The 27772-nt window shown below is 36.8% G+C and overlaps 1 protein-coding gene across 1 annotated transcript; it reads left to right on the top strand.

Annotated features, from left to right (window-relative positions):
• Nucleotides 1–896: 896 nt before the first annotated feature.
• On the top strand, nt 897–19580 carry LOC140139482 (uncharacterized). Its single transcript, XM_072161218.1, has 5 exons — nt 897–1030; nt 3115–3197; nt 4187–4235; nt 6635–6700; nt 18089–19580. Exons 1-5 carry the CDS (start codon nt 904–906, stop codon nt 19060–19062), a joined length of 1299 nt encoding a protein of 432 aa, XP_072017319.1. The 5' UTR covers nt 897–903; the 3' UTR covers nt 19063–19580.
• The last annotated feature ends 8192 nt before the right edge of the window (nt 19581–27772 follow it).

The raw sequence follows: 27772 nt of genomic DNA on the forward strand, positions 1-27772 counted from the left end.
TGTGCAAATTGTTTCAAGAATGAGGAGGGGGAATTATGTATCCTTTACCCCTGGCGCCACAACCCTAGCTACGCCACTGTTTGTTTGGTGGATTTGGGCCCCTGCCCCATGATACAGGCTTGCCCCCCCCCCCCCCCCCCCCGGAAAAAATCCCAGCTACGCCATCGCAGACATTCATGTAGTAAAATTGCCATAACTCTGTAATCTTACATTTTGTCATAAAAGAAAGCAATGTGGCTGATTTGGCCCTAATTTCAGTGCTTGAAATAAGCCCACATTTTCCAAGGCCCTTGGTTCTCACTTTATTGTCAATTTACATGTCACAGAACGTATAGATTTGTTGTAGAAAGTGGGGGATAAAAATATCAAAAAGTCGAAGAGCATAGCACGATAGCCGCAGCCGCTAAGCCCCCGTGAATAATACTGAAAAAGAGAATATCATCAGGAGATTGAATTTTAGGCCAGGTGGATACGAAGGGGGTGCGGCTGTCGAACCCTTACCCATTTCTAAGGGTAAATTCAACAACAACAGGACCCATATCTAAGAACACAGAAATTTGTTCAAAAGAGACCTAGGCCAATGTCTAAGGGGTTTTCCCCTTTAAAACAGACCCGGGAAAATTAATATGACCTAATTATATGAAAAAGCTTAGGGGTGATTACATTAGTCATACCCCAAGTCAAAAGGGGAAAGGGTGTGTATGGGTGGGGTGTATGTGGTGTGTATGTGAAGGAGTATAACCCCCATCCCTCATGATCTACTGCAACGCGCGTGAATCCAAAATATTGGTCAGATTAATCCTGCTGATCCGAGCCGTGGCTATGCGCCTGAGCATGCATGTTTTGAGATTTCTATAATAATTGTTGTCTACATTTTATTTAGGCATGCAGTCTAGTGCTATTATGGGGAAAGTGACAAAAGGGAAAAGGCCAGAAGTTAAGGAAATTCCATCAGATGTCCCAAGGGAGATTATCAAACTTATGAAAAAATGCTGGGATGGAAACCAAAAAAAGAGGCCACAATTTGAAGGTAAGATTAAACACCTGACTTCAATCATATTTTCCCAAGAAAATCATCTCAAGCTTTAGCCTTCTAAGTGTAAGGTCATGCAGATTTATTTTAAGGGAGTAACTTGCCACCCTTGTTCTCATGATTGGTGTTCAATCCCAGTAACTGGGACAAAGCTTTTAGGACTGCTTAGTTCAATCAGATCTTGGCTGGCGATCACAGGTAAATAGTACGGTATTTACCGAATATACATGTTAGTAGACAGACGATTTGGACTGCCTACTCCAGGCCTAGCTCAAGTCTTCAGGCTTGCATTGAAACTTGACAGAGGCTTATCGTATCACAGCATGGACTACATTCAATTGCATCAGAATATGAAAAAGATTAATACAGACATGCCAACTAGTACGGTTTCACCGTATTTTGTACGGTAAAACTTGAAAAATACGGTAGTACGGTCACCCCCAAAAAAATACGGAATTCCAGAATGTTGACCAAAATAATAAAATGTTGTGTCTTAAAAAGATAAAAAGCTGCAAGATTAGACTACCGACTGAATTACTGGTATCATTTGACCACTTTCTTGGTCTGTTAAAGTGGTTGCCTACAATGTACATCGTTTTTCTCTCGACTTTCGATGATGCATGCACATTAAAAAATTATTATTTAATAGGCCTACAAGATGCTTTCCGAAATAATTTTCTTCTGACTTGTAGATTTTTCATTCACATTAATATTTTTTATTAACCACCTAATGCAATGTCTTCTGAAGGTATTTAGTTAACTATTTAGCTCTTTGTGCAAAAGAATAAGCATAGACGAAGGTTTCCGACCTCCTTTTACTTCCGACTTTCGTACCATGCATGCACATTAAAGAAATATTTAATAGGCCTACAAGATGGTTTCCGAAATAATTTTCTTCTGACTTGCAGATTTTTCATGCACATTAATATTTTTTATTAACCACCTAATGCTATGTCTTCTGAAGGTATTTAGTTGTCTATTTAGCAAAAGAATAAGCCTACAAGAAGGTTTCCGACCTCCTTTTACCTCCGACTTTCGCACGATGCATGCACATTTTAAAGAAATATTTATAGGCCTACAAGATGGTTTTCGAAATAATTTTCTCCTGACTTGCGGATTTTTCATGCACATTAATATTTTTTTATTAAGCATCTTCATCTAACTGCTAAACATGCTATGTCTTCTGGAGGTATTAACTATTTAGGTCTGCAAAAGAACTAGTCTGCAAGATGCTTCATGCTTTCTGACTTTGTTTTCTCAATTCTCATCTTCTCTGGGTGCACCCAGTGGCACATTAATATTTTTAATATTTTTCTTTAACCATGCATAGACATCTGCTATACCCAGTACAGTCTTCTAATTGACATTGGCATTAAACTGTTTAAATTTTTTTTGGAAAACATACTATAATGATGATGATGATGATGATTCAGATGATGATGATCAATGATTTTCTGAACTGGAAAGTTTTAACAAAGCATGCTTCTAACAACATTAGAAGTAACAAAACCCAATCATGTTTCCAGAAATATATCAATTTGTTTGGTCTTCATACTTTATCCAATTTCGTGAGGTCAAAGGTCACATACAAGGTCAAAGGTTGACTGAGGTCACCAAATCTTTTAATAAATAATTTTCCACTGTGCATCACATATCCAAAAATCAGCTTGATCAGTTATGTAATTAAGGAAATATGACGACTTTAAGATGGCCGCTTTCCATGTAAAGTATAGCAAAGTAGCCCTTTCAATGAGTGATAACTCGTAAAGGAAGCATCTTTCTGTATTGATTTATTACTTTGATGGAATGGTTCTTTGGTATTGCCAAATTGGATTGCAAATTCGTAAGGTGGGCCCCTGGACCCCGGCCGTTACATGCTTGGTCGCACAAGTGCTCCCTTGCAATTATGTGTTCTACTTTTGGGGTTCTTGGGGTTGGCAGGTATGCAAAAGGTACATATTTAAAAAATACGGTTTTCGGGTGCAAAATACGGATTTTTGTTCTTCTGAGTACGGAAATCTGGATTTCAAAGTTGGCATGTCTGTTAATATATTTAAGCAAATATTTTATTAAATTAACAGAAATCCTGAAGCAAGTATCAGCTTTTTACCAGGCATATGAAGGACAGCTGAGAGAAGCTGATACAGAGCTTAATATATCTCTGGTAAGTTTATCAAATTATGATACTGAGTGTTAAAGTAAATTACTTCTTATTGTAACATTTCCATAAAAATAGATTCTCATTTGTTTTCCACAAAATGTTAGTTTCATTGTTAGATGTTTTATTTTGAGCGGAACAAATAAGGTAAAACAAAGAAAATTTTTATTTAATGTCAGTGCCTATATCACCACTGCATGAATCAGTCCATCAGACGGTGATTGAGGTCTAAAAGGCTTGGTGTAGTAATATTTACATCCTATACGACATGATCGCAATGATCGCATACACCATGTGTGCACAGTTATTCCGATTGTATATGGCGGGACACATCGTTTTATTAAAAATCTCAGAGTTAATTGTCACAGATAGAGCACAAAAAGTCTTAATTTTTGCAGGGTATCGTATATTGTAGTTCATTAAAGTACATTACAATCATGTAAAAATCAGAATTTTTGAAAAAAAATTGAGGGTATCCTCAGCAAATGTTTCAACATTGCTTTAATTGACATTAACAGAACAACATAAAACAAATAATTGATAGATATGTTCTACATGAAAAAAAAAGTGGCAGTGATGTGTCTTCATAGATCTGTGTCACACACACACACATGCACCCCAACATGTAAGTTAAAGATGGTCAGAATATAGTCTGATTATGCATGGTACATGTAGCATGTGACCACAATCGTTAGCGCCCATATAGTCAGACTATAATCAGTACAAACATGTTCGCAACAGCTGGATATACAAATGTAATGCAACTGCAGTGTCACATCTCTTAAAAGAAAAAAACAACCTTTTACAGACTGACCATGCGACAAGTAAACAATATTTTTTTTGCCTTATGGTCTGACTACAATTAGAAAATTCTGATCAAAGGACACAAACTATATATATGTTTGACCGACATCTTATTTCTAAATATTGGCCAAAGTAGTAGTTCTTATATCTCATAACATATTTGAGTTATTTTCTTCATTGTATTTTGGCAGGATAAAGTCAGTGGGATCAAATTGGAAGCCAGAGGCGAAGCCAAAATCGGTAAGCAAGAACAAATCCTTTACTTTGGGACAACATATTTATTTTTCAGGCTTTATTTCCTACCTGGTCTTTAGTATTGATCCCAAATGAAGTTCATGCTTGACTTTTTTCAAAGTGGTTTCAATTTGCCCTATTCTTGGTTCCTGAGTGAGTGGTATGGCTTGAGTCATCCAATTAAGAGTGGGAAATACCAGCAATATTTTGCAGACAGATGTAATGTAAATCTGCATAAAGTGCTTCTCATATCATCACCCTCATAACCAAATCGCCTAAGTCACTTTTGAGGGTTTTTTTGCATAACTCAATCTTGCCAATTGCCACCTTGTAACAAAATGACTTACTCATTATTACAATAGAGAGTGTCCTTTATGCTTTTCTATTTCAATGACTTAGACATTTATTCCAGGACTTGTACCACTATATCAGTGACATTGTCCTTATCATTACTTTGAATACATGTATGTGTATCTTATGCACATAGGTCTATTTATTTAAATTTATCACCAGCACCACATTGTCATTATGTCAGCCCCCGGGAAAAGTATACCCTTTTTCCTGATTTTTGGCGTTTTTGACACCCTAAACAGGTACAGCGGTGTACTTGCCCAATGCTGAAAAAACAACCCTTTTCACTTGTTTTTGTGCACAAGCATGGTGTTCACCTTGAAATACAAGACCCCCCCCCCCCCACGGGCGTCAGCCTCATTATGGCCTCATAACCAGATTACCCAAGTTATTTTTCAGTTTTTTGCTTTTTTTCTCAAAACTGCAAAAAATGACATTTTGGTTAGGCCAAGTAAAATAAAAAACATGTTTCACATCTGGGTTTTCAAAAAAAAGGAGAAAGAGGATGCCTTTATTTTCTATTTTTATCACAAATTCAGTGTAAGTACCCATACTTAGAGCGGCTTTAGCGTATACAATAATGCCTGGAAAAAGAGGAGGCCTTTTTTATTTTGTTGTTCTGAGAGGTGGGCCCTTAATGATCACAAAACCTTCCAAAGGTGTTTCTTATATATTAGCAAGGCTATAGAAAGCATTTCAACTTCGTAGACATATGTTTTGAAAAGTTATAACTGAATTTTAAAAAATAAAAATATAATCAAAGAAGGAAGTGGGAGGGGACGTGAAACATTTTTTTTTTTGCCTTATGAGGGTGATGATATCATATATGTTAGAACTGCCTGCTTATGGTATACATTTGCCGTGGTATAGTCAGGTTTTTGGAATGGATGGGGCACAAAGTTGTGAATGTACGGACGGAAATATTTGTTGCCGACTGAAATTGTGAATTGAAAACCCCAAATTATTTTGCCCAGAGCGCTCAAGAATCTTGTGTTATAACATCGCATACCACTAGCAATGCACATTCAACATTTATATGGCAACATTAGTCATTAAATGTGTAAAAATATTCTAATTTTGAACGGAAACAGGTGAAAGGGACGGAACACATTTCCCCTGGACAACAGATACACAAGAAATTGTGAATTATTGATCCCACATTTTTGTCACCAGGGATGTCATGTACCGATGCCCTGTGATGTACAGATGGTCATAATTTCTAGGGGGCTCTGCCACCTACTGCGCTGCCACTGTACATTTGTCATTATCAACTGCTGATATCAGCTTCTGATCTAGATGAAACGCCAGTACCTAAAAGGCCAAAATATTTTATGTATAAATTAGTTATGTTATTTTTCTGCATGATTTGGTTACCATTGAAAAGGTTACACAGATGATTCCACCTTAACTTGAAATAAAACTCATTGTATCTGCACATATGAGACAAGATGCAACATCAAGATTCTCTCAATAGGCACATAAACCAACTGGTCTTTTAAGAGAGCATTAAATGAAAGGATCTCAACTGAGGATCAGCAGCAAAGCCAAATTTTGTCTCCTTTTGTCTGTTTTTTGTCCCATTTTTAGTCATTTTAATGACATAATCTTTGCCACCCACATTTTATCCCTGAAAATGTCCTCGGCTCACCCTGGCTACACCACTGCTGAGGAATGTTGTCCCCGGTTTTTGTCCCTGATACCAGTATTTTAAGGAAGTATTAGACATATCTCTCATCTATCCTATAGGTAAAGTAAGCACATCTTCAGAAGCATTCCCTAAACTTAGTACTGGAGCACATTATTGTAAGACCATGTTACTTTTAAATTTATAAGTGGATCCTAGCCTCTTCTGATTTTTTGTTATTTAATACAAACTGAGGACTATTTTCTAAAGTATATATGCTTCTCTGTCAATATTAATTAATTAATGTTATTTTTTATACATGATTGATGTGGTCCTCTTTGTTTGTTATATAATATTCAATGAACCAGTATGATACCAGTATTTTTTAAGGTAATAACAGGTCCAACGTTGTGTTTCCCATGTCATATAGGTAAAAAAAGCAAATCTTCAGGAGCAGTACCTAAGAAAAAGAACCCTAGTAGCGGAACACCTTATGGTAAGACTATGTTACTTTCAAATGTATCTGAGAAACCTAACCTCTTAGGCATAGAAGCAAATTAGTTCGATCTTTCGAGCGACCATTGATGCTTGGTTGATCCTAATTATTAGTTATAAAGTCAATGTATAGAGCTAGTCTCCCAGGCTTCTTTCTCCCATGCTTCGGTATGTCCTGCATATTGTGTTCTTCTCTCCCTGATCTTAGCACTGATTTTTGGGAAATTACCATAATACATCATTTGAAATGTATTGTTTCCAGTGCACATTTAGAACCTTTCTCAGCATTCCAGTGTAGCAACCATCTAATTCTTGCAATGTTTGGTGTGACAGTCCATACTTCGCATCCATAGAGAAGGACCAACTCAACTGTTGCAACAAAAGTAGAAGCTTTAAAAATCTCCTAGGTAGAGTTGGCTTCCAGATTTTTTAAGCTAAGTCCCCAAGCTGCTGCCTTTTGTATCTTGACATCCTTTTCTGTACTCTCCATCCAGGCACCTAGATACTTGAAGTTCTTCGCCTCTTCCAGTTCTTTGCCAGTTTTGGTTCTAATGTTTTCCTGTTTTTGCAAGACATGAATTGTGTTTTGCTGGCATTCATCTTCAACCCTACTTCTGCTACTGCTGATTCAACTCTTATGAGCATTTCCTGAGCTTGCCTTATTTCCTCGGATAATAGTGCAATGTCGTCAGCAATATCCAAGCTCTTCCTCATTCCCATCAATTGCCATTCTCAGAGCAAATTCAAGTACCACCACAAACAGGTATGGGGCTAGGGTGTCTCCTTAAAGTATGTAAGCCAAGATTTCAAATATATATCTGTATCGCCATCAGGAGAAAGAACTTTGGCTCTGGTGTTATTTTTCATGTTTCCAATAGTATCAACTATCGATCAGTTTGGGTATACCATAGGCCTGCAGAATCTTCAGCATCTTACCACGATGGATTATATATATGTCAAAGGCTTTTTTAAAGTCTATAAATGTGATTATTGCAGGCAGGTTTGCCTTCACCTCTTTAATCAACCTTCATAATGCAGGTATTTTACCCAATTGTTCTCCCAGATCTAAAGCCATTCTAATTGGTTTGCAGGTGCTTATCTAGCTGTGGCCTAATTCTGTTCAGAATCATTCTGTTGAAGGTTTTGGCAACTATAGAGCTTAGACTGATGCATCGGTAGTTGCCTTCCAAGCTGATATCTCCCGATTTTGTGACTGAAACAATGTTAAGAATAGACCACTGCATGCCTGGCGTCTTCTCTTTTAGGAGTGCATCATTGACGAAGTCTAATACATGCAATGTCATCCAAGTTGTATCTTTTTAGTACCTCTGGTGGTATTCCATCTTCTCCACAACTCTTTCCTTTAGCCTTTTCATATTCCTCCTGGTCAAATGGCTCAACTTTGATGATATTAGTTCATCTAGGATTGGCATTATCTCTTCATCTTTATCCTCTATGTCATCAGGAGGACTTTCAAGGAGGTTCCTAAAGCGGTCAAACCAATTTGACACTCATTCCTCTTGCATCTTGCCCTTCAGCTGGCCCTTCCTGCATGCTTTTTTGCCCATGATGTTATTGATATAAGCATCCAACTAAGATCATGTTTGGAATTGTTATGTGCCATCTCCACCTCATGCAGCTTACTGTTAAGCTCTTCCTCCATTGCTAAATTGTAAGCATCTTCAAGGTGTTTCTTAACCTCCTTGCATTGTGTGCCGCTCTGTCCCCTCCTGTTGTGTCATGGTGATACGTCTCATTCTTTCCTGATCTTGTCTCTTGCCTTAGTTACTTTTGGATTACTTGACAAATTTAATCTGCAAGGTTTGTTCCTTGCAGGAATAATCTTCTCTGCTGCTTCTTTGTTGGCAATGATAAATCTTCTATATTTATCAGTGGTAGTTTCATCCTCATTTCTCAATGATCTCAAACTTGTTACATACTTCTCTGGTAAATAGCTTTGCAGATTGCTGTCGGTGCTCAGGGACTTCAAATCATACTGCACGCTTTTTTTTCTTGGTAAGGTCTTACTCTTCCTGAAGCTAAGTCTTATTCTTGCCAACACTATTCTGTGATCTGATCCCCCACTGGCGAAGGTTTTATATGCTTCAGAATTCTGCAGACTATTCCTCCATTTACTTCGTACAAGTTTGTTGTCTAATTAGTACTGGTTTTCTCCAGGACTTATGTACATGTATGTCCATAGTTTCCCCATCTTCTTGCGGTACTTGTTATTTGCAATTTCTATTTAGAGTTAATTTCTTTTCATACACTCTTTGATAGCGAGAACCAATCAGAGCAAGTGTTTAGAAAAATCCAAAACATGCATTGATTGTGTCTAATGCACGGGCGTGCACTTCGCGTACAACGTGCAGTGACAATTTTGTTATAACAAGGACCGTCGGTAACCGTAGCGGTCGCTGCGGGACAAGGAATTCAATTTGGCAGTTATGGTGTCTTTGAAGCAGGTTTAAGTTTGACCCCTATTTTGACCTGTAACCCCTTATAAAAATAGCAAAAATCGTGGAATTTTTTCTCTTGTATGAAATAGGTTAAGGGATCTAAAATGAGCGTTTATTGCGTTTCGACAGTATTTTTTGTGCGACATGAGAGCACCTCAGACCTATCGAATTGCATTCTGAATACTGAAGCATGTCTTTCTGATATCAAATAATTTTCATTTTTTGAAAATCACAATATAATACAAATCTTATGACAAATTATAAAAATTTGATATGTTTCAAATTTTTGATATATAACAGTCCTCGAAGTGAATTATATAAATCTAATGATATATTCTTAAAGTGTATGTAGCAGGAGGAAAAGCCGATTTCAATTGAAAATTTTGACCTTTCATGTTGAAGATATGGATTTTTTCCCAAAAAGACCTTATTTTTTTGGTGTTTTGGGAAAAAAATCCATATCTTCAATACTGAAGGTCAAAATTTTCAATTGATCGTCGGCATTTCATCCCACCTACATACACTTTAAGTATAAATCATCAGATTTATAAAGTTTACTTCAAGTACTGTTGAATATCAAAATATCAATTTTTAATGATTTGCCATAAAATGTGTATTAAATTGAGAATTTAAAAAAATCAAAAATATTTGATATCAGAAGGTCATTCTTCGTATTCATAATGCAATTCGATATGTCTGATGTGCTCTAATGTCCCAAAATAAATACCGTCCAAACGTTCATACCCCAGCCCTTAATAAATGCTTGTTGCTCATAAATTGTACAAAGTAATGTGCTCCTGCATTAGATGCATCAAAATCTCAGATGTGCATAATTTTGTACAATTTCACTCCTAGCTAGTGATATGCATTTATTAACCTATAATCCACTGCTTGATCTATAAGATGTTGTCCATTTCTGTTAGTATTGTCATGGTAAGTAAACATAGCATCTTCAGGTTCAACTCTGGCATTGTGTGTCCCACTACATTATGAGCTGGGATGGAGTCGAAAGCTCTTCTCAGATTATCATAGTGGTTCTACTATGTTATCATCAGCTACATTGGTTGGGCATTAGTTTACAATTACAGCTGTTGCTGGGTTGCCTTGTAAGTTTACTATTAGTATTTTGTCATTATGTGATCACACACTAAAAGTTTGTTCGGCTTATATAAGGCGGAAATTATTCTGCTTTTGTTACTGGGCACGTCAATAAAGTACCAACTCACGCTCGCGTAAAGTCACATATAAGCGTGCGCCAGTCACACATTACCCAATACACAACTAGCATAAGCACTGTGCCCAGCTGCGTACATGCCATTCTATATCAATACACGGTGTTATGATTTGTATATTTTCCGCCTTATATAAACCAAACAAACTTTAGCCAATGAGTTTTAAGCATTAGTATTCAAAATGACAGCCCCTCCTGTTGCTACTTCTGCATTATTCTCGACGGCTGATGTTGTAATCAATGTCCTGCCAAGCTATGAAAACATGGATTATGCGATGGTTTTGAATTTCAAGAACTTTGATGTTTCATTCAATGAGGTTTAAACCAGCTCTTTTCTGCACCTGTGCTCCCGAACTGTTCTTACACTCGTGACAGAGATTGAAATAGCTCTTGACAAAATTTCTCCTCCTGCAGACTTGTCACTTTCATTTGACTTTGGAGGTTGTGAAAATGTTGTTCATGTTTGTTATTTGTACTGCTATATATTTGATATCTGATATATTAAAATAAACAAGCCTAAGAAAACCTGTAAATCATTGTTTACCACATGTTTTTTTTTTATGGTGAACTTGCATTTCTTGATATTGTATATGGCAAAAAAAAGTAAAGCGACCGACCAACCATGACTTTGGAGCTCTAAGGGCAATACAAATGTTTTAGGCCTAATGTTACTTAAGTGTTGACAAAATATTTCACAAAATGTTTGCGAAGAAATATTTTACAATACCATTTTGAAAACATTTTTAAAATGTTATTGTTTCTCATATAAAACGTTTTAAAATGTTTTCATGACTGGTATATAACAAACATGAAATTAAAACATTTTGACCAAAACCAAAATGTGTTTGTAACAAGTTTATAATTGCATGTGAATACAATCATCTGAGAATCGTAAAACGAGAGATTAAATTCAATCTAGTCAACCAGATTATTCCGACATACCTTGGAGCAACCAACGTTGCGGTCAGTACTACTGACCTCCAGCTGGGTTGTGATGTTAAAGACCTTGATTCCAGATGACATCACCTTGTGACGTCATTTGGCGAGGTAGAGTGCTATGAGCCAGCAAACAAAAAGCGGACCTCAAGGACGTCAAAGTCCTCAACCATGAAGCACCGTGGTACAAACAGGGAGTAAAAGAAGCCATCTGGGTGCGAGCAGAATAACTCTGGTGGAAGACTCAGAAACAATCTCTCACATGCCTGAGACAGAACAATCAGAACTCTACCTTGCCAAATGATTGGGAATCAAGGTGTTTAACAGCACAACCCAGCTAAAGGTCAGTAACCGCAACATTGGTTGCTCCAAGGTGTGTTGGAATAATCTGGTTGACTAGATTGAAATTAACCTCTCGTAACACATTTTTGTGTTTGCTGGTGTAACTGGTACAACGCCATGTTACTAAGTGGAAAAAATAAAATAAATGGGGCTAACAATTCCAAAGTTTTGACAATGAATTTATTAACATCATGCCCAGGTTAAAGCCATATTATAACATTTGCTGAGGAGAACGCCCTCAATAGTTTTTCAAAATTCTGTTTTTTACATGATTATATTGTACTTTATTAAACTAACATACCCTGAAAAAATCAAGACTATAGGTGCTGTAGTTTTGTCAAAATCCGAGATTTTGAATAAAAGGCTGATTCAGCGTTTTATTATTATGATGGAAATATTAGTCGAACGCGTACACGATATTGACAACACAAGTACGTGCATTGCGTGCGGGACGGATATACACATCAAAGGATAGTACCGTAACACAACCGACGGAGTGACACACATTGGCGACATCGGCGCTGGTAGTAAATTCTAATTTTCTTTGCTTTACCTCGGTTGTTTGGCTCAAAATTAAAAGGGGACATATCTGATAATAAAAGCTAACAAAAAATGGCAAAAAATACTTATCTATTTTGAATGAAAATGTTATAATATGGCTTTAAGGTTGGTCCTGAACCCTGGAATTATGGACAATTTCGGGCCTCATGACTGCTAAATTGTTGGTCTAAAGTATATAAAAGTATGCATATTTAGAATGGCAAAGACTTGATAAATTCATCTGTGGGGTCAAATTTGGGCCTAAATGCTCATTTTTGGCCCAAAGTCCAAAAAGATGTTTTTTGGCCCACTTTTTTTTCGTTAAAGGTAACAAAAAATTCTTGGGCCAAAAATTTTGGATTTTTTTTAATTTTGACCAACTTCACCAAAAATATTTGAAATTTTGGCAAAATTAAAAAAACTTTTTTTTTTATTTTGGCCCAAATTTGACCTCACAGATGAATTTATTCCTTAGCCAAATGGCATTTGGCTAAGGTCTGTTTCTCTTAGGTTCTGATTCTTTCTTTCTTTCTTTCTTCTACCAATCGTATAATAAGCCATCGTAGCTATATGCGTTGGTCAATTTTGACGAAATTTGGTTATTAGGACCGTCGGGGGGTGCCACAAATGTCACATAAAAATGGCTGACGCAAAGGTAATGTCAAGGTCATTATGGACAAAGACGTGTTTTTCACTAAAAATGCTTCTCCTTCATCATAATTTAATAGCAGCGTGACGTCACTTGCACACATGCATCGTCTATAGCCAGTGTCTAAAAGTTGTTCACAGAATTGGGATCAAAGGTCATTTAGGGGTCATTTGCTGTATGTAACCAAATACCTTAAATCGGCCATCGTAGCCATATGCCTTTGTCAATTTTGACCAAATTTGGGTACTAGGACCGTTGGGGTGCCACAAATGTCGCGTGAAAATGGCTGGCGCAAAGGTATTATCAAGGTCATTATGGCCAAAAACATGTTTTTCACTAAAATGCTTCTCTTTCCTCATATTAAATAGCAGCGTGACGTCACTTGCACACATGCATCGTCTATAGCCAGTGTCTAAAAATTGTACACAGAATTGGGGTCAAAGGTCACTTAGGGGTTATTTGCGGTATGTAACCAAATACCTTAAATCGGCCATTGTAGCCATATGCCTTTGTCAATTTTGACCAAATTTGGTTACTAGGACCGTTGGGGGTGCCACAAATGTCGCATGAAAATGGCTGGCGCAAAGGTAATGTCAAAGTCATTATGGCCACAAACGTGTTTTTCACTAAATTGCTTCTCTTTCCTCATATTAAATAGCAGCGTGACGTCACTTGCACACATGCATCGTCTATAGCCAGTGTCTAAAAATTGTACACAGAATTGGGGTCAAAGGTCACTTAGGGGTTATTTGCGGTATGTAACCAAATACCTTAAATCGGCCATCGTAGCCATATGCCTTTGTCAATTTTGACCAAATTTGGTTACTAGGACCGTTGGGGGTGCCACAAATGTCGCATGAAAATGGCTGGCGCAAAGGTAATGTCAAAGTCATTATGGCCACAAACGTGTTTTTCACTAAAAATGCTGAATTCTTATACACGCTCGCTATGAAATGATCAATGTAATTTTTACAAACTGACTACCAATACCATGCTTTCAGCCATGTTGACCATAGTTGGTCACTATGACCATTGGGTGATGCCACACATTTCACATGAAGCATTAGGAAATTATGCACACTTAAAGTCACATTCAGTGATCCCAAAGCAAGTGTAAAAAATTACAATTTGTGCGATTTTGAAACGAATAGTCGATAGTTATCTTGAAATTGAATAGGCTATTTTGTAAATTGGCTTGGAATATATCTTGAACTATACACTAGCCATGCCAGCTGGTATATTACTAGCTTCAATAGCATTTTTGGTGTATGATGCATGCATCACATCAGCAGCACACCAAAAATATATAGGGTGCAATAAATGAAGTTCTTGCTTAGGTCTGCATGAGGTTACATTTATATTATAAAGTTTTGGTTTGAACAATATTTTGACATATTAGTTGTGGCACTGACTCACCCTGAATGATCACACACCATGACACTTCCATTCCATTAAACTTAATCCAAAAGCCTTGAAACCACAATAACTTTCTTACAATATACGTCTAGCCCTCTTCTTTTGTTCCATTATCTATTGTATTTCTTTTGTTCAAAGTCTGGTCAACTGTCGATTATATCAAGTAATGTGGACAGGTCAAGATAATCTGGACAGGTCAAGATAATCTTGGTCAGGTCAATAAATTTTGAACAAGAGAAGTACATGTTCATATTTAGAAACACTGGCCACATTATTTGACTTTTTAGACATTTCAACAAACTTAAAATGCATCAAAGTTTAATATATTTTACACAATCAGCATAAATCATTATGCAAGTTTATGCATATTAGATTTAAATGAAGATGGTAAACAATACTTCATGTGTGTATTGAATGACACCAAGAACACCTTTATTGAATAATGCAAATTAGTTTGTATTATGTCTCTTAAAGCCTGTATAATTAGGACGAGGATGTCAATCTACCTTTGTCCCCCCTCTTCCAACTAACGCAGATTCCGACAAAGTAGGTAACAAAACAAGAGCCATGAGGTCTTACAAATTAAGGATATTTTGCACCTAAAATGCAGTACATTACAGGCCACAAGACTAGATGTAGAAAAACTACAACAATTTGCGGCCTAACCCCAACCAAAATAGGTAGAGGAGGGTACCCAGGAATATGCATTGATTTGGTTCAGGACATTTGTTCTATAAGTATATTAAAGATAAATATAAATTCTATGGTGTTAAATGAGTTACCGTCATGTCTAGGTAAAACACACCCACTTTGATCATTTAACCTTTGAACTATTTACATATTCATTATTAATATTACGAATATGTATAAAGAATTAATAAGGCTATCGAGTGGGACAGGACCATAAGTGAATTGAATAGAATCTCCGTTAAAATCAATGCTGTATTGATTTGATTCAATCACTTGCAATTGACACTCGATAAGACTTATAGACTCGAACGCAGGACACACGGGAAGAATATTACACTGTCTCGGTGTGTTTTTATTTTTGGAAAACCCTAAACTTACACAAGATAATCACATCAGCTTTTCCAGTTTGTCTTTTGGAAAATGAATAAACCATAACAACAAATTTGTTTTTTTGGCTCACCGTATATGTAAGATAAACGGTTCAAAACAGACCATTACCATAGATAATCGGTGTCTTGTTGAGGTATGGTTCGCATGTTAGTCGCTCGGAAGGCGAGACCCCGAAGGGTTCTCTTATATGCTACATCCTACAATGATGTCACTTGCACATACATGTATGCATCGGCTTTATCCAGTGTTTATAGGGTATTCACAGATTTGGGGTCAAAGGTCATTAAGGTGTCATTTCCAGTATATAACCAAATATCTTCAAAATGCTTCTCCTGCCAAAAATTACATAGTAGGATGACGTTTTGCACATATCCATCGGCTACATTTATAACTACATTTATGAGTGAGGTCGTGTACATTGAAATTGAATATCCAGCTGAACTTAAGACTACTTGACATTCTACAGTTCCTTGCATGCAGAAATCATTTATTATTTTCTATAGGCCTATAGTAGAAGGGCTTTTTGAGGCTCCTTTGCACTAAGTCCCAGTGAAAAATGGACATAAATGGGCCCTTTTGAAATAGTTTTCAATAGATTTCTGGCTAAGGGCCGTGCTCTGTGAGCACAATATCTAGTTGAGTCTTTGCCATTCTAATTCTGTGTACTTTTATATACTTTAGACCATTAATTTAGCAGTTATGAGGCCTGAAAGTTTCCATAATTCCAGGGTTCAGACCACCCTTAACTCAAGCATGTGAGGTGAATGTACAACTACTGAACTATGATAATAGGGATGAGAGTACATTAAATGGAAGAAACAAGTGTCTTTTGGTACTTAGAAAAATGACTAATGACAGGCTTATTCTAAATATGATCTGCTTGGTGCCTTGACTCCATACCTCCAATACACATTGAATTGTCTGTGTTTCTATATACATCATTTAGTACTCGTACTAATCTAGTGAAATATAGTAAAATCAGTATGACAAAAATATGTTGAATGATTCATTAAAAGTTATGTGTTACAATTTATGAGCTTTGCTACTTTTAGATATTTGACTGGCTCTATGAGTTTTTGCCTGTTTAAACCAGGCAAAAAATGGCAAAAACAGGTTTTTGCCACTTTGTCAACAAAAACAGGTTTTTGCCGGCAAAAACCAAACCCTGTATGCTGTTTTTTCTTTAAGATTGTTATTGTTTTTATGCCTCCACCGCGAGGCATACTGTTTTTGCACTGTCCGTCCTTCCATCCTTCCGTCCGTCCGGATGCTGTATCTCGGGCATGGATGGGCGGATTGACTTCAGATTTTCAGGATAGGTGGGTCATGGTAAAAGGATACTTTTTTTTTGGTTAGATTCAAGGTCATATATTGAGGTCAACGGTCATTTGAGGTCAAACAAAGTAAACTTGTAAATTGGGTCTCATATGAACAGTTCAAATCCTATTGTAACCAAACTTGAGTCATAGCTGCACTTTCCGAATCCTCATATATTGGTGGTGATATAAGGTCATATACTGAGGTCAAAGGTTATTTGAGGTCAACTTGTAAAATACCATTATTTTGAGACTTTTGGTCTCTCATGAACAGTTTAAATCCTAATGCAACCAATCTTGGCTCATAGCTACACTATGGAAACCCTCATTTATTTATCGGGGGACCTTTTTTATACTTTGTTGCATGTAGTCCTACAGGGGGCCATTTTCCTTATTTACCTCTTTTCTCAGAGACTAGGTGTTGCATGTTCCTCAAACTTGGTGGGTGGGTGCATCTTGACCCCAGGCAGAACAAGTTTGTATTGGTTAGTGGGTCAAGGTCACATGAGGTCATCCAGGGGTCATCTGAGGTCAAATTAGCAAAAACTGTCATATGGGCTTGAAACTTGGTAGGTACAGTCAACATTTAGAACCAAATTTTTGGAAGGTAATTTAAGGGTCATCTGGGGTCATCTGAGGTCAAATTAGTAATAACTGTGGTATAGGCATGAAACTTGGTGGGTATGATCAACATTTAGAGACAAATTTTTGGAAGGTCATTTTGGGGTCACCCAGTGGTCAACTGAGGTCAAATTAGTAATAACTGTGGTATGGGCATTACACTTGGTGGGTACAGTCAACATATAGAGCCAAATTTTTGGAAGGTCATTTTGGGGTCATCCAGAGGTCATCTGAGGTCAAATTAGTAAAAACTGTTGAATGGGCATGAAATTTGGTGGGTAAAGTCAACATTTAAGGTCAAATTTTTGGAAGGTCATTTCAGGGTCATCAGAGGTCATCCACGGATCATCTGAGGTCAAATTAGTACAAACTTTCGTATGGGCAGGAAACTTGGTGGGAACAGTCATTATATAGAGCCAAATTTTTGGAAGGTCTTTTTGGGGTCACCAGGGGTCATCTGAGGTCAAATTAGTAAAAACTGTCGTATGGGCATAAAACTTTATGGGTACAATCACCATCCGTCAGGTAATCGTGACAGCCGAGTCATCCAGGTGTCATCTGATGTCAAATTCAGTCTGCCCTTGAGGCTTGAAACTTTGTATCAACTTTTGAGTGCCACATTGCTCCCTTTGGTGGAGGCATCACGGTCGATGCTGTGCGTCGAAAACCGCGACATCCGAGAACCGCGGTCCATCTAGTTTATTATGTTATCATTATTTTTACTGTATATTTAATTATAGTTACTGCAATTATTTTATCACAATATTAATTTCATTGTACAATATTATACTTGTTACAGATATTGGTGAATGGGAGAAAGAGAGGGTGATAGGTGATGACAAATTGAGGGCTCCAGTAGACATTACATTGAATGAGAGCAATGATGATATAGTTGTAGTTGATAAGGCTGCAAAATGTGTGTTTGTATTCAATGCAGAAGGCAAGTACAGGTTTAGTATCAAAGGAAAGTCCAGATTTAGTCTTAATACCACACAAAAACTAGATACACCCTGGGGTGTTGTTTACATATCAGGTAAGTATTTTGTAACAGACTTGTCAGCTTATGTCAGGTGTTATAATGCTGATGATGGTCAATACTGTGATAGATGGCTGGCTGTCAAACCAGGTACAAATGTAGGTCATGATAATGCATGGCTACTGGGAATTTGCATGGACACAAAATGTAATGTGTTGGTAGGTAATTACAAGGATAGGGGTCAATACATAAGTAAACACACAGCTGATGGGAATCACATCAATAGTTTTAATGTTGGCATATCACCTTTTTACCTGGCTGTCACATCAGATGATAATATCATCATCTCTAGTGGGTACCCAAAGTATGCATTACAAATAGCCAATCAGCATGGCTCATTACAACACAGGATTCAATATCCTGGCATGAGTCAGCCACGTGGTGTTTGTTGTCATAGTGATGTGATATATGTTTGTCAGTTGCATAGTGCCAATATCTTGTGTTTGACTCAAGATGGTAAACATATTGGTACTATCCCAATAGCTGATGCACAACAAAGTGATAGGGATAAAGGAAGCAGGTGTGTATCAGTAAGGGGGGACAGGATGATGGTCTGTAGATATTCTATTAAAGTTGATGGTAGTTATGCTGGTAGAGTTGAGATGTATGCCAGACTTGTACCCGAGTCCAGCTCGTCTGAGCCGATTCCGAGCCAACTTGAAGCCCAAGTCCAGCAAACATACATCCGCCAAATCGAAGGTAGATATGGGATTATATATAAAGAAGTCAACTGCTAAAACCTCAAAGAGTCAACTATAATATGATTCAATAGCTGTGTCCTTGGATACCAGATAAATGTCCATTCAGATATAGGTGACCCCGGAGTGACGTCACAAGCCGTTGACCTCCGTTGACAACAAATCCGATTCAGATGTCAAATTTGTAGTTTTCTGTGGTTTGTCCCTTTTCAAATCGGCCAAAATACTACCATTTCTATAACTTTTCGACATGGGGCCTCCAGCCAACAACAAAAATAAAGACTCTCCTCTACATGTTCGTAAAATGCAATTTTCGCCAAGTATTTAACCTTTATTTTACCAAAATTGGCCGAGAAATTTGCTCGATTCGAGGCACAAAGCAGAACGTAAACAACTGAATGAGCTCTGCTACAAGTCTTCAAGTAGTCGCTCAACTTCACGAACTATTGTGGGTTGAAAAGCGTAAGTGTAGCCGACTGTAGCGTCATGTAAAATAAGTACCCGGATGACCGGGGCGACCTATTGCACAAAATTTAAGCATCAAAGTGTTCTGCATCAGCTTGAATACTCATGCATGAGTAAACATGGTAAAGGTGTGTTATATATTTCCATAGATTTGATATTTCATAAGAATATGTTGCGAAAAAAATAATATGCTGAGTTTAATGGTCTAGTTATATTACTTAAAGGGTTAGCAGCACATCTGGAGTTATTCATAAAAGTGTAGCACAAGCTCAGCATTTTATGGCATAACATAATCCATGATAATAAAAGTATCCAACTCGCCAAGGTCCTGGCCATCTAAAAGAACATTGTGATATGTAAGGATAAGGTTACCTGCCCAAATCCTAGTATAAACATTTAGTAATTGTTGGTATTTAGTTCCTGCACAAACCTGCCAGTTGACCAGGCCAACACTTTGGACCTTTAAATAGTATTATTAAATTAAAATAGTATTATTAAGTTAACATCAAAGATATAGCGTCTTTTTATTATTATTATTTTTATTTGCAAAGGTTTGTTTTTAGATTAAACCGATTATTTAATTCCTTTAGGTTTTGATTCAAATTTTAAATAACATTTTCTAGCATCTATGCCACAGGGGCCTATGCATGATATTTAAGTTAGTGTACATTATACTATAGGGCCAACATCGTAGTGCACTGCAAATATGCCCATACTCATTATTTTGGTCCCCCGCATCTGTAAGGTTATTTATAAACACATCTAGCTTTTAGAGAGAATGGTGAATAGCTCTTTTATACATATTTGATAACTGTGCATATTTCCTGATTGCCTAAAACTTAATACAATTAAAATTCAGTGTCTTGAAGTTGCACACACTCTGAATCATGATCTTTCCGGGGAAGATTCACACAACCTTACTTTTATTACCCGGTAATAGTCTAGGTACCCTCAGGGAGAGGGCATAATTTGGGTGAGGGAAAACAAACGAGAGTCAAAAAGAAAATTGTAATGGGACTACTAAAAATCCACCTTTTTATATGGCGCACACCTTTAACTTTTTGGAATTTTGTTTATTTAAGGGAAGGGGTATGAACGTTTGAACAGTATTTATTGTGGGACATTAGAGCACATCAGACATATCGAATTGCATTCTGAATACTGAAGAATGTCCTTCTGATATCAAATAATTTTGATTTTTTGAAATTCGCAATGTAATACACATTTTATGGCAAATCATTAAAATTGATATTTTTGATATTTAACAGTACTTGAAGTAAACTTTATAAATCTGATGATTTATACTTAAAGTGTATGTAGGTGGGATGAAAAGCCGACGATCAATTGAAAATGTTGACCTTTTGTATTGTATATTTGGATTTTTTTTAAAAAAAAAAAAAAAAAAAAAGGTCTTTTGGGGAAAAAATCTATATCTTCAATATAAAAGGTCAAAATTTTCAATTGATCGTCGGCTTTTCCTCCCAGCTACATACACTTTAAGAATATATCATTAGATTTATAAAATTTATTTCGAGGACTGTTATATATCAAAAATTTGAAAAATATCAAATTTTAATAATTTGTCATAAAATTTGTATTATATCGTGAATTTCAAAAATGAAAATTATTTGATATCAGAAAGACATGCTTCAGTATTCAGAATGCAATTCGATAGGTCTGAGGTGCTCTCATGTCCCACAAAAATACTGTCAAACGCAATAAACGCTCATTCTAGATCCCTTAAGAAATGAAAGCAAACATTTATTTTCATTCATATAAATGGTTACAGCGTACTAGGCACCACCAGGGTTTGAACCCGCAACCTAACGCACCATAGATGAACGCCTTAACATCTCAGCACCTTTTCCACCCTCCAGCTAGGAGCAATACCAAGTTTTACAGGGAGCATGCATTCTTTATAGCTGCCCCCTCTTATGGAATAAACTCCCTGATTATATTAGATAATACATTTATTACTTTCTGGTCATTAAAAGCAATGCATTGGCTGGAATATTGATAATTAAGAATTGATCATTTGATTGATTCATTTGATTGATCACTTGGATTTTGTTTTGACACATATAGATCTTGCTCTTAACAAATTTTATGATAATATTATTATTAATATTGATTTTATTATTCAATCTTCCAGTCAGCACATTGATTTCACTTTGCTCATTGGTTTAGTTGATTGACTATTTGAAAACACCTGTACATAATGTTTCATGTGTTGATTGGAGATGATGCATATCATGTCTGTTTGTGACAGACTTGCTATCTGATTCATGTCACCTATGCAGCTGTATAACTTCATTGTCGGGGAGGAGGAATGGGTTTTTGTATCTTATTTACCTGTGTGTTTACTTATACAGTAGTGTGGGGGTATTGTTACTAATCAAATCATTTATTTGTCTTTTTCTGGAATGTTTTTACACTTGATACTTTTTTAAAGAATCACTATATAACACATTGAGTATAAATCTAACTCTTGAAAGGGTGTCATTATAGCAGTTTTCAACTCTTTATTGAAGTACTTCCATTTGCACTCCTAGAGGGAAGGAAGGGGTTGTTAGTTTTGATTCTTTTTTGTTGATTTAAAGTTCACACCACTTATTACCTATGCTGTACCAATTCCACCTACAATCCCCGAAATATGTCTTGAAACATTAAAGCGTCTTTAGGGGAAAATAACATTGAATGATGGGGGGGGGAGGGAAAAGTGTTAATTGATGGCCCAGCTTTCTTCTAATTCCAAATATTGAACATTTTTATCCACATTAAAAATACACTTTTGATTTCATTCAAGATGCCTAAAGCGTTTCAAGGACATATTTCGGGGATTGTATGAGGCAATCGCTAAAATTAACATCTGATTTTAAACTTTTGGCTGTAACTTTAAAACTACTTGATAGAATTATACTCCAAATTTTTTCAATGAATATTAGTTAATGCATAAGCTATGATGTGGGTATAAAATAAAACAAATAATTGTATCAATTTTGGCTATATCGCCCTGCACTACAAGCAAGTTGCGCCCATCACCTGTGTGTGTCTACAATCATAGATTGAATACAATAGCGCTCTTTTCAAACATACTAATCTTGCCTCAGACAATCCCCGAAATATGTCTTGAAACATTAAAGCGTCTTTAGGGGAAAATAAATCCCCCACTCCCCCGTGCAATGTTGAAACATGCAAATGTGTTCAGAGTGTCTCCAAAGTGTCGCAACATTGAATGATGGGGGGTGGGGAAGGAAAAAGTGTTAATTGATGGCCCAGCTTTCTTCTAATTCCAAATATTGAACATTTTTATCCACATTAAAAATACACTTTTGATTTCATTCAAGATGCCTAAAGCGTTCCAAGGACATATTTCGGGGATTGCAGCTTTGCATCTGATATCATTACTACATTTACTATCATCAGTACTTTCCAAAATATAGCATTATAACTTAATACTCAGAAACGTTGTATGTAAACTCAACATTTGACCCAAGTCAAGCCACTGTGATCAAAATGTAATACAAAAATCAAAATGTTATGGAGAATTTATGGGATACTCCATAGGTCCCTTACTAAATGGCCTGCTCCATGTGAACTTCTACACTTTCAGAATGTGACTAGATAATTGCCAAGTACTACTTATCTACTTAGCTCATTTATATCCCATATCTGAGATACTCCATGAGTACTATTCATTTACTCCTTATTTTACCCCATCAGAATGTGACATAATATCCCATAACAAACCTTTTAAAGTTAAATCAGCTCATAATTCAAAAACGAAATCAGGAACAAGATTCATTTGCTTGGTTGAGACTAATTTTGAGTTTACTTTTTCTCATACAAAATACTTGACATACTGTCTTGTCTGTTACTCATTGTGTGGTATCATGCTACAGGGTGGTTCATAAATGCTGTTACCCAATGTTTATGGTTATCCTACTTTGATTTTATTGCATATTTTGTTTCATTTTATTGATATTTGTAGGCATACTTCCTTGCTTCTTTTCATTAAACAGTTAGCCTTTCTGAAAGGCCCGTTGGTTATTTTCCCACATAAATATTGTATGAGTAAAAATACCCAGTAATAAAATAAGCGCCCGCCATGACCGGTCGCCGCCGCTGCTTTCTCGTCAAGAAAGCGACTCACTGCGACTTCGCTGTCGCTGCTTCGCCGCCGCTCCCTTCCCACTTGACAAGGATCGTCGGGAGGGATAGCGAGTCGTCTTTGACAAAGACTATTAATAGTTACAGGCCAGATCTAAATTCTTGTGCATTATTGTGTTGATAATGCAAGAGATTATGATTGAATCTGCTGGGTTGGGTAACACTCTTTTTGAGACATTCTGTAGTATATAGTCTGTACTTCCTTTGTATACAACTCTGCCCTGTTATTCTCCATTGTTGGATTTCAATGCAATACCATATTTAGTGCTACATTTGTCATTGCCAGCCATCTTCGTCCATCGCCATCATGAGAAGACACCATCATGAGAGACCAGTTTTGGAACACAAATCTGCATTTGTAACCTTTAACCCTTCAACACTGATGCATAAATGATTTTGTTTTGTGTAATTCTTGTAGTATATTTTATGTAGCAGTAGTATATATTTATTATTGGCTTTGATGGGTGAGAATATTTTAGAGGGAGTTGCAGCTTAGCCACATCTGCCACCTTGCTATACATCCAATTGTTGTTATTAAAACACATGTTGTGTACTGATGTTGAAAGGTCAAAGGTTGTAAGTAATTATATCTTTTAATACATTTAAAATAGACTTGGAGGTTTATTAAAGCATTATTTACAATGTTGTTTCATGCAGGCCAGTCAAAGCCGACCTACACTCATCAGAATATGCTATTCACTACATGAAACTAATTATCTTTTAATATAAATATCTATATTTGTATCTAACATAAATAGTCACTCGATAGTCGTTTCACAGTGCTCAATACCAATTTTTAACAAGGTAGAGCTAATTTAATAAAACAATTTTGGCTAAATAATATTCAGCATTTAGTAACTAGTAGTTTCACGCCTCACGGCGATCGTCAGACTATTGCTCTGTTGTTGTTATGATCCTTGATTACGGAACCGAAAAAATATACGCAAAGTAGGCCTACGCGGATAGGCCTCACGATAAAGACGCGTGGATATGAAACATACACTAAGGATACCCACACGGATAGGCCTACGCGAAATAGATGTGAATTTCGCTGAAAATTTAATGGCACCGCAAATCAAAAATCAAAACAACAACTTAATTGCGCCTACTTCTTTTTTTTTTGCGTGGCGACATTTTGAGATAAGTTCGGATTTTTTGTTTAGGAGGGTTTCTTCTGACATTTTTAGAATATAAAGTTTTTCTTCTAGACAAAGATTGCATTGACCGGATTCTCGTCTCATAGTGTTTGATTGCTTAACTATTTCCCAGATGATTTCATAATTGGAATTAGGCCTACTTCTTTTAAGGTTCCAAACATGTTTTGAAAGTTCAGTTTCCTTTTCATATTTCTCGTGTCTGAAGGACTTCGTATGGTTACGGAATCGATCTTTGAACGGTCCTCCTGAAAGCCCTATGTATACTTTAGATTCCACATCAGATGTTACAGTAGCCTTGTACACTATTAGCTTCAGTCAAGCATTCTCCACGGAGGGTACAATTTGCTTTGATTCTACAGTTGCATTTCCTTGTGGTTTCGGTTTGTTTATGAGTCCTTATTTTGATGACCTTATTATTGTGTGACTTGATTATTGACCTCATATTTTTCATGCAACTGTAGCTAACCTTGGTATTATTGCGATTAAATATCTTGTGCAACTTGTGCCCTCGGGAAAATGCTTGTTTATCAGTTTGATGAATGTTCCGCCGACATTTGTTTTTACGTTCTTGCTGTAAGGCGGGTTAAACCATATTATCTTCCTTGAGCGGTTCTTCTTCTTTCTCGTTTTACTGTTGTCTTCTTTGTTGCTGCTGAATTTGATGGATCCGTCGTAGCCGCTGGATTTCAGTGCTTCGTTGTAACATGGTGCAGCTTTTTCAAATGTTCTTTGGTTCGATGATAGCCTGTTGATTCTCTTTTCTATGGCGGCAGGGATGTGCTTGATGATTTGTGGAGGATGGTTGGACTGTTTGTTAATGTACATTTGCTCATTATTTGGTTTCTTGTACGGTTGGTGCACGCCGGTTGCCAAGTTCATGTTTACGTCGAGGTAGTTCACTGATTTCAGGTTTGTCTCCACAGTTATTTTGAGGTTCAGAGACTGAAATATACGTATGATTTTTTTACGCCACGATCTGCTTGAGGGCCTGAGTGGTTCTTTAACACTGCGAGACCATCGCCTCTGTATAATCCTACCTGATGTGCATCGAGCTCCTTCTCGATTTTGGTGAGAATATAAAGGCCTACTAGTTCGCATACTTGGCCCGTCATATGCCCCCATGGGCACGTCGAATCGTTATCAGTGTCACGCTTACCCATGGGTTGCCCTTTGCGTCGTACAGTAGTGATTTTCTTGCATGTAGTATTGTTTCTTTTCTACATTTGAGATGCTTGTGTGCCTTTTGGCCCAGTTCAGAGTTTTAAGGAGCAATTCCTGAGATATCGATGGGTAGAAGTCTACCACATCGAATACCATGAACGTGAGTTTGTCTTTGTCTTTAAGATCGGTGAACCAGTCTATTACTGAATTGGTGCTTCTCCATTGTTTTACTTTAGTTTTCTGTCGGATGTCATTGTTTATGCGATCTAACATTCGTTTGCTCACCTTGCCTATTTCAGTCTTTGTAGGATTTATGAGTCTACATTTCGGGTTGTTCTCGAAGTTGCTCTTGTGGTCTTTTAGAGTTACGAATGCCTGTTGTTCTGCGGTGCTGTCAATCCTGTCACTAATGTTGAGTTTATCAGCGATGCCGTGGAATTCCTTCTGTATATTGTCCACTATATCTATGTACCCATACTATGCATTGTATTCATTTAACTCTGTATGTATTCTTTTGCACAGACAATAGATTGCATCTGTAACCTCATTATTGCAATTGTATGTGTCCCCTTTGTCTCAGGGGCGTACCGGGCAAGAGGGGGCAAAATTGACTAATTGTCCCGCTGATCTGCTACTGAAACGACTTTACCAGGACTAATGCGCACAAAGCGCACACAAATTCGCAATTGCAAAAGGCGGACAAAGAAAGATGCACATTGGTCAATTTTGTCCTTTCAAGCCAGGGTTGGTAACTTGCCGCTTCCTCCCCCCCCCCCAGTTGGTGCGCCTCAATTTCCCCAAGACGAACTATCATAAGGTGTCACGAACAATGCAAAGTTCATGATCATAGCTATAAATAGTCAATATACAGCCCATTTGCATTACTGTCAACTTGTTTAAAATAGTGGTCACTGAGCTATAGTATTTGTTGTTTTAACAAACATGTGATCATATATCAAGCAAAATGTGGACAAGTTTGTCTTTGAGTTATGAGTTGATTTGACATCAATTACTCTGAATTACATTTGATGTATTATTTGAGGTTTGACTTTATAATCTTCTAATTGTCGCATTCTGATGGGGTTAAAGTCAAATGTCAATTAAATAAGACATTGTAAACATTTTGCTTGATTATCACATGTTATAAGTCAGGATAATTTCAAATAGTATCCATTGTTGTAAGAATCTGGTAGTTTTGAAGCATAAAATGAAATTTTCACAAAGTGTTATTTACTGTATTATTATATGTTGTAAAAATGAACAAATGTAAAATATTATTTACTTTAAGACTTCAGATGAAGTCAAAGAAGCCTATAGATATTGAAAATATACCAGAAAATTTTAAAACTATTTGAGCGCTGAGTGTGGTGTGTGTGAATAAGCTGAAAATATCACTGAAATCTAAAAGTATTACTGAAATGATTAACATTTCAGATTTCAGTAGCATTCAGTGTGATTAGTGGAATGACCTTGTCTATGGCACTAATCACACTGAAACTCTAGACTGCTTCGCTCATTCGTCAACCATCTGGATTGACCACTGAGAAAACTATACAGATTTTGCAACAGGATTCCTGTGGCATAGAGCATGCGCAGTTGTGTCCTTATTGACTTTTTGACCGAGTTTGTTGTTTTTAGAACTTCAGAGTGCGATCTTGTCACAATGGCGCAGCACAATGACGCGGTACAACCAAAATAGCGCACAACCAAAGTCGCATTTAATATTTTCAGAAGTCCGTTTCAATGGAATGTAAGTTAATCTGTCATTACTGCGAAGCATAACACAGCATGCGCAG

Source organism: Amphiura filiformis, chromosome 18 (genome assembly GCF_039555335.1).
Source record: "Amphiura filiformis chromosome 18, Afil_fr2py, whole genome shotgun sequence".
Lineage (NCBI taxonomy): Eukaryota > Metazoa > Echinodermata > Ophiuroidea > Amphilepidida > Amphiuridae > Amphiura > Amphiura filiformis.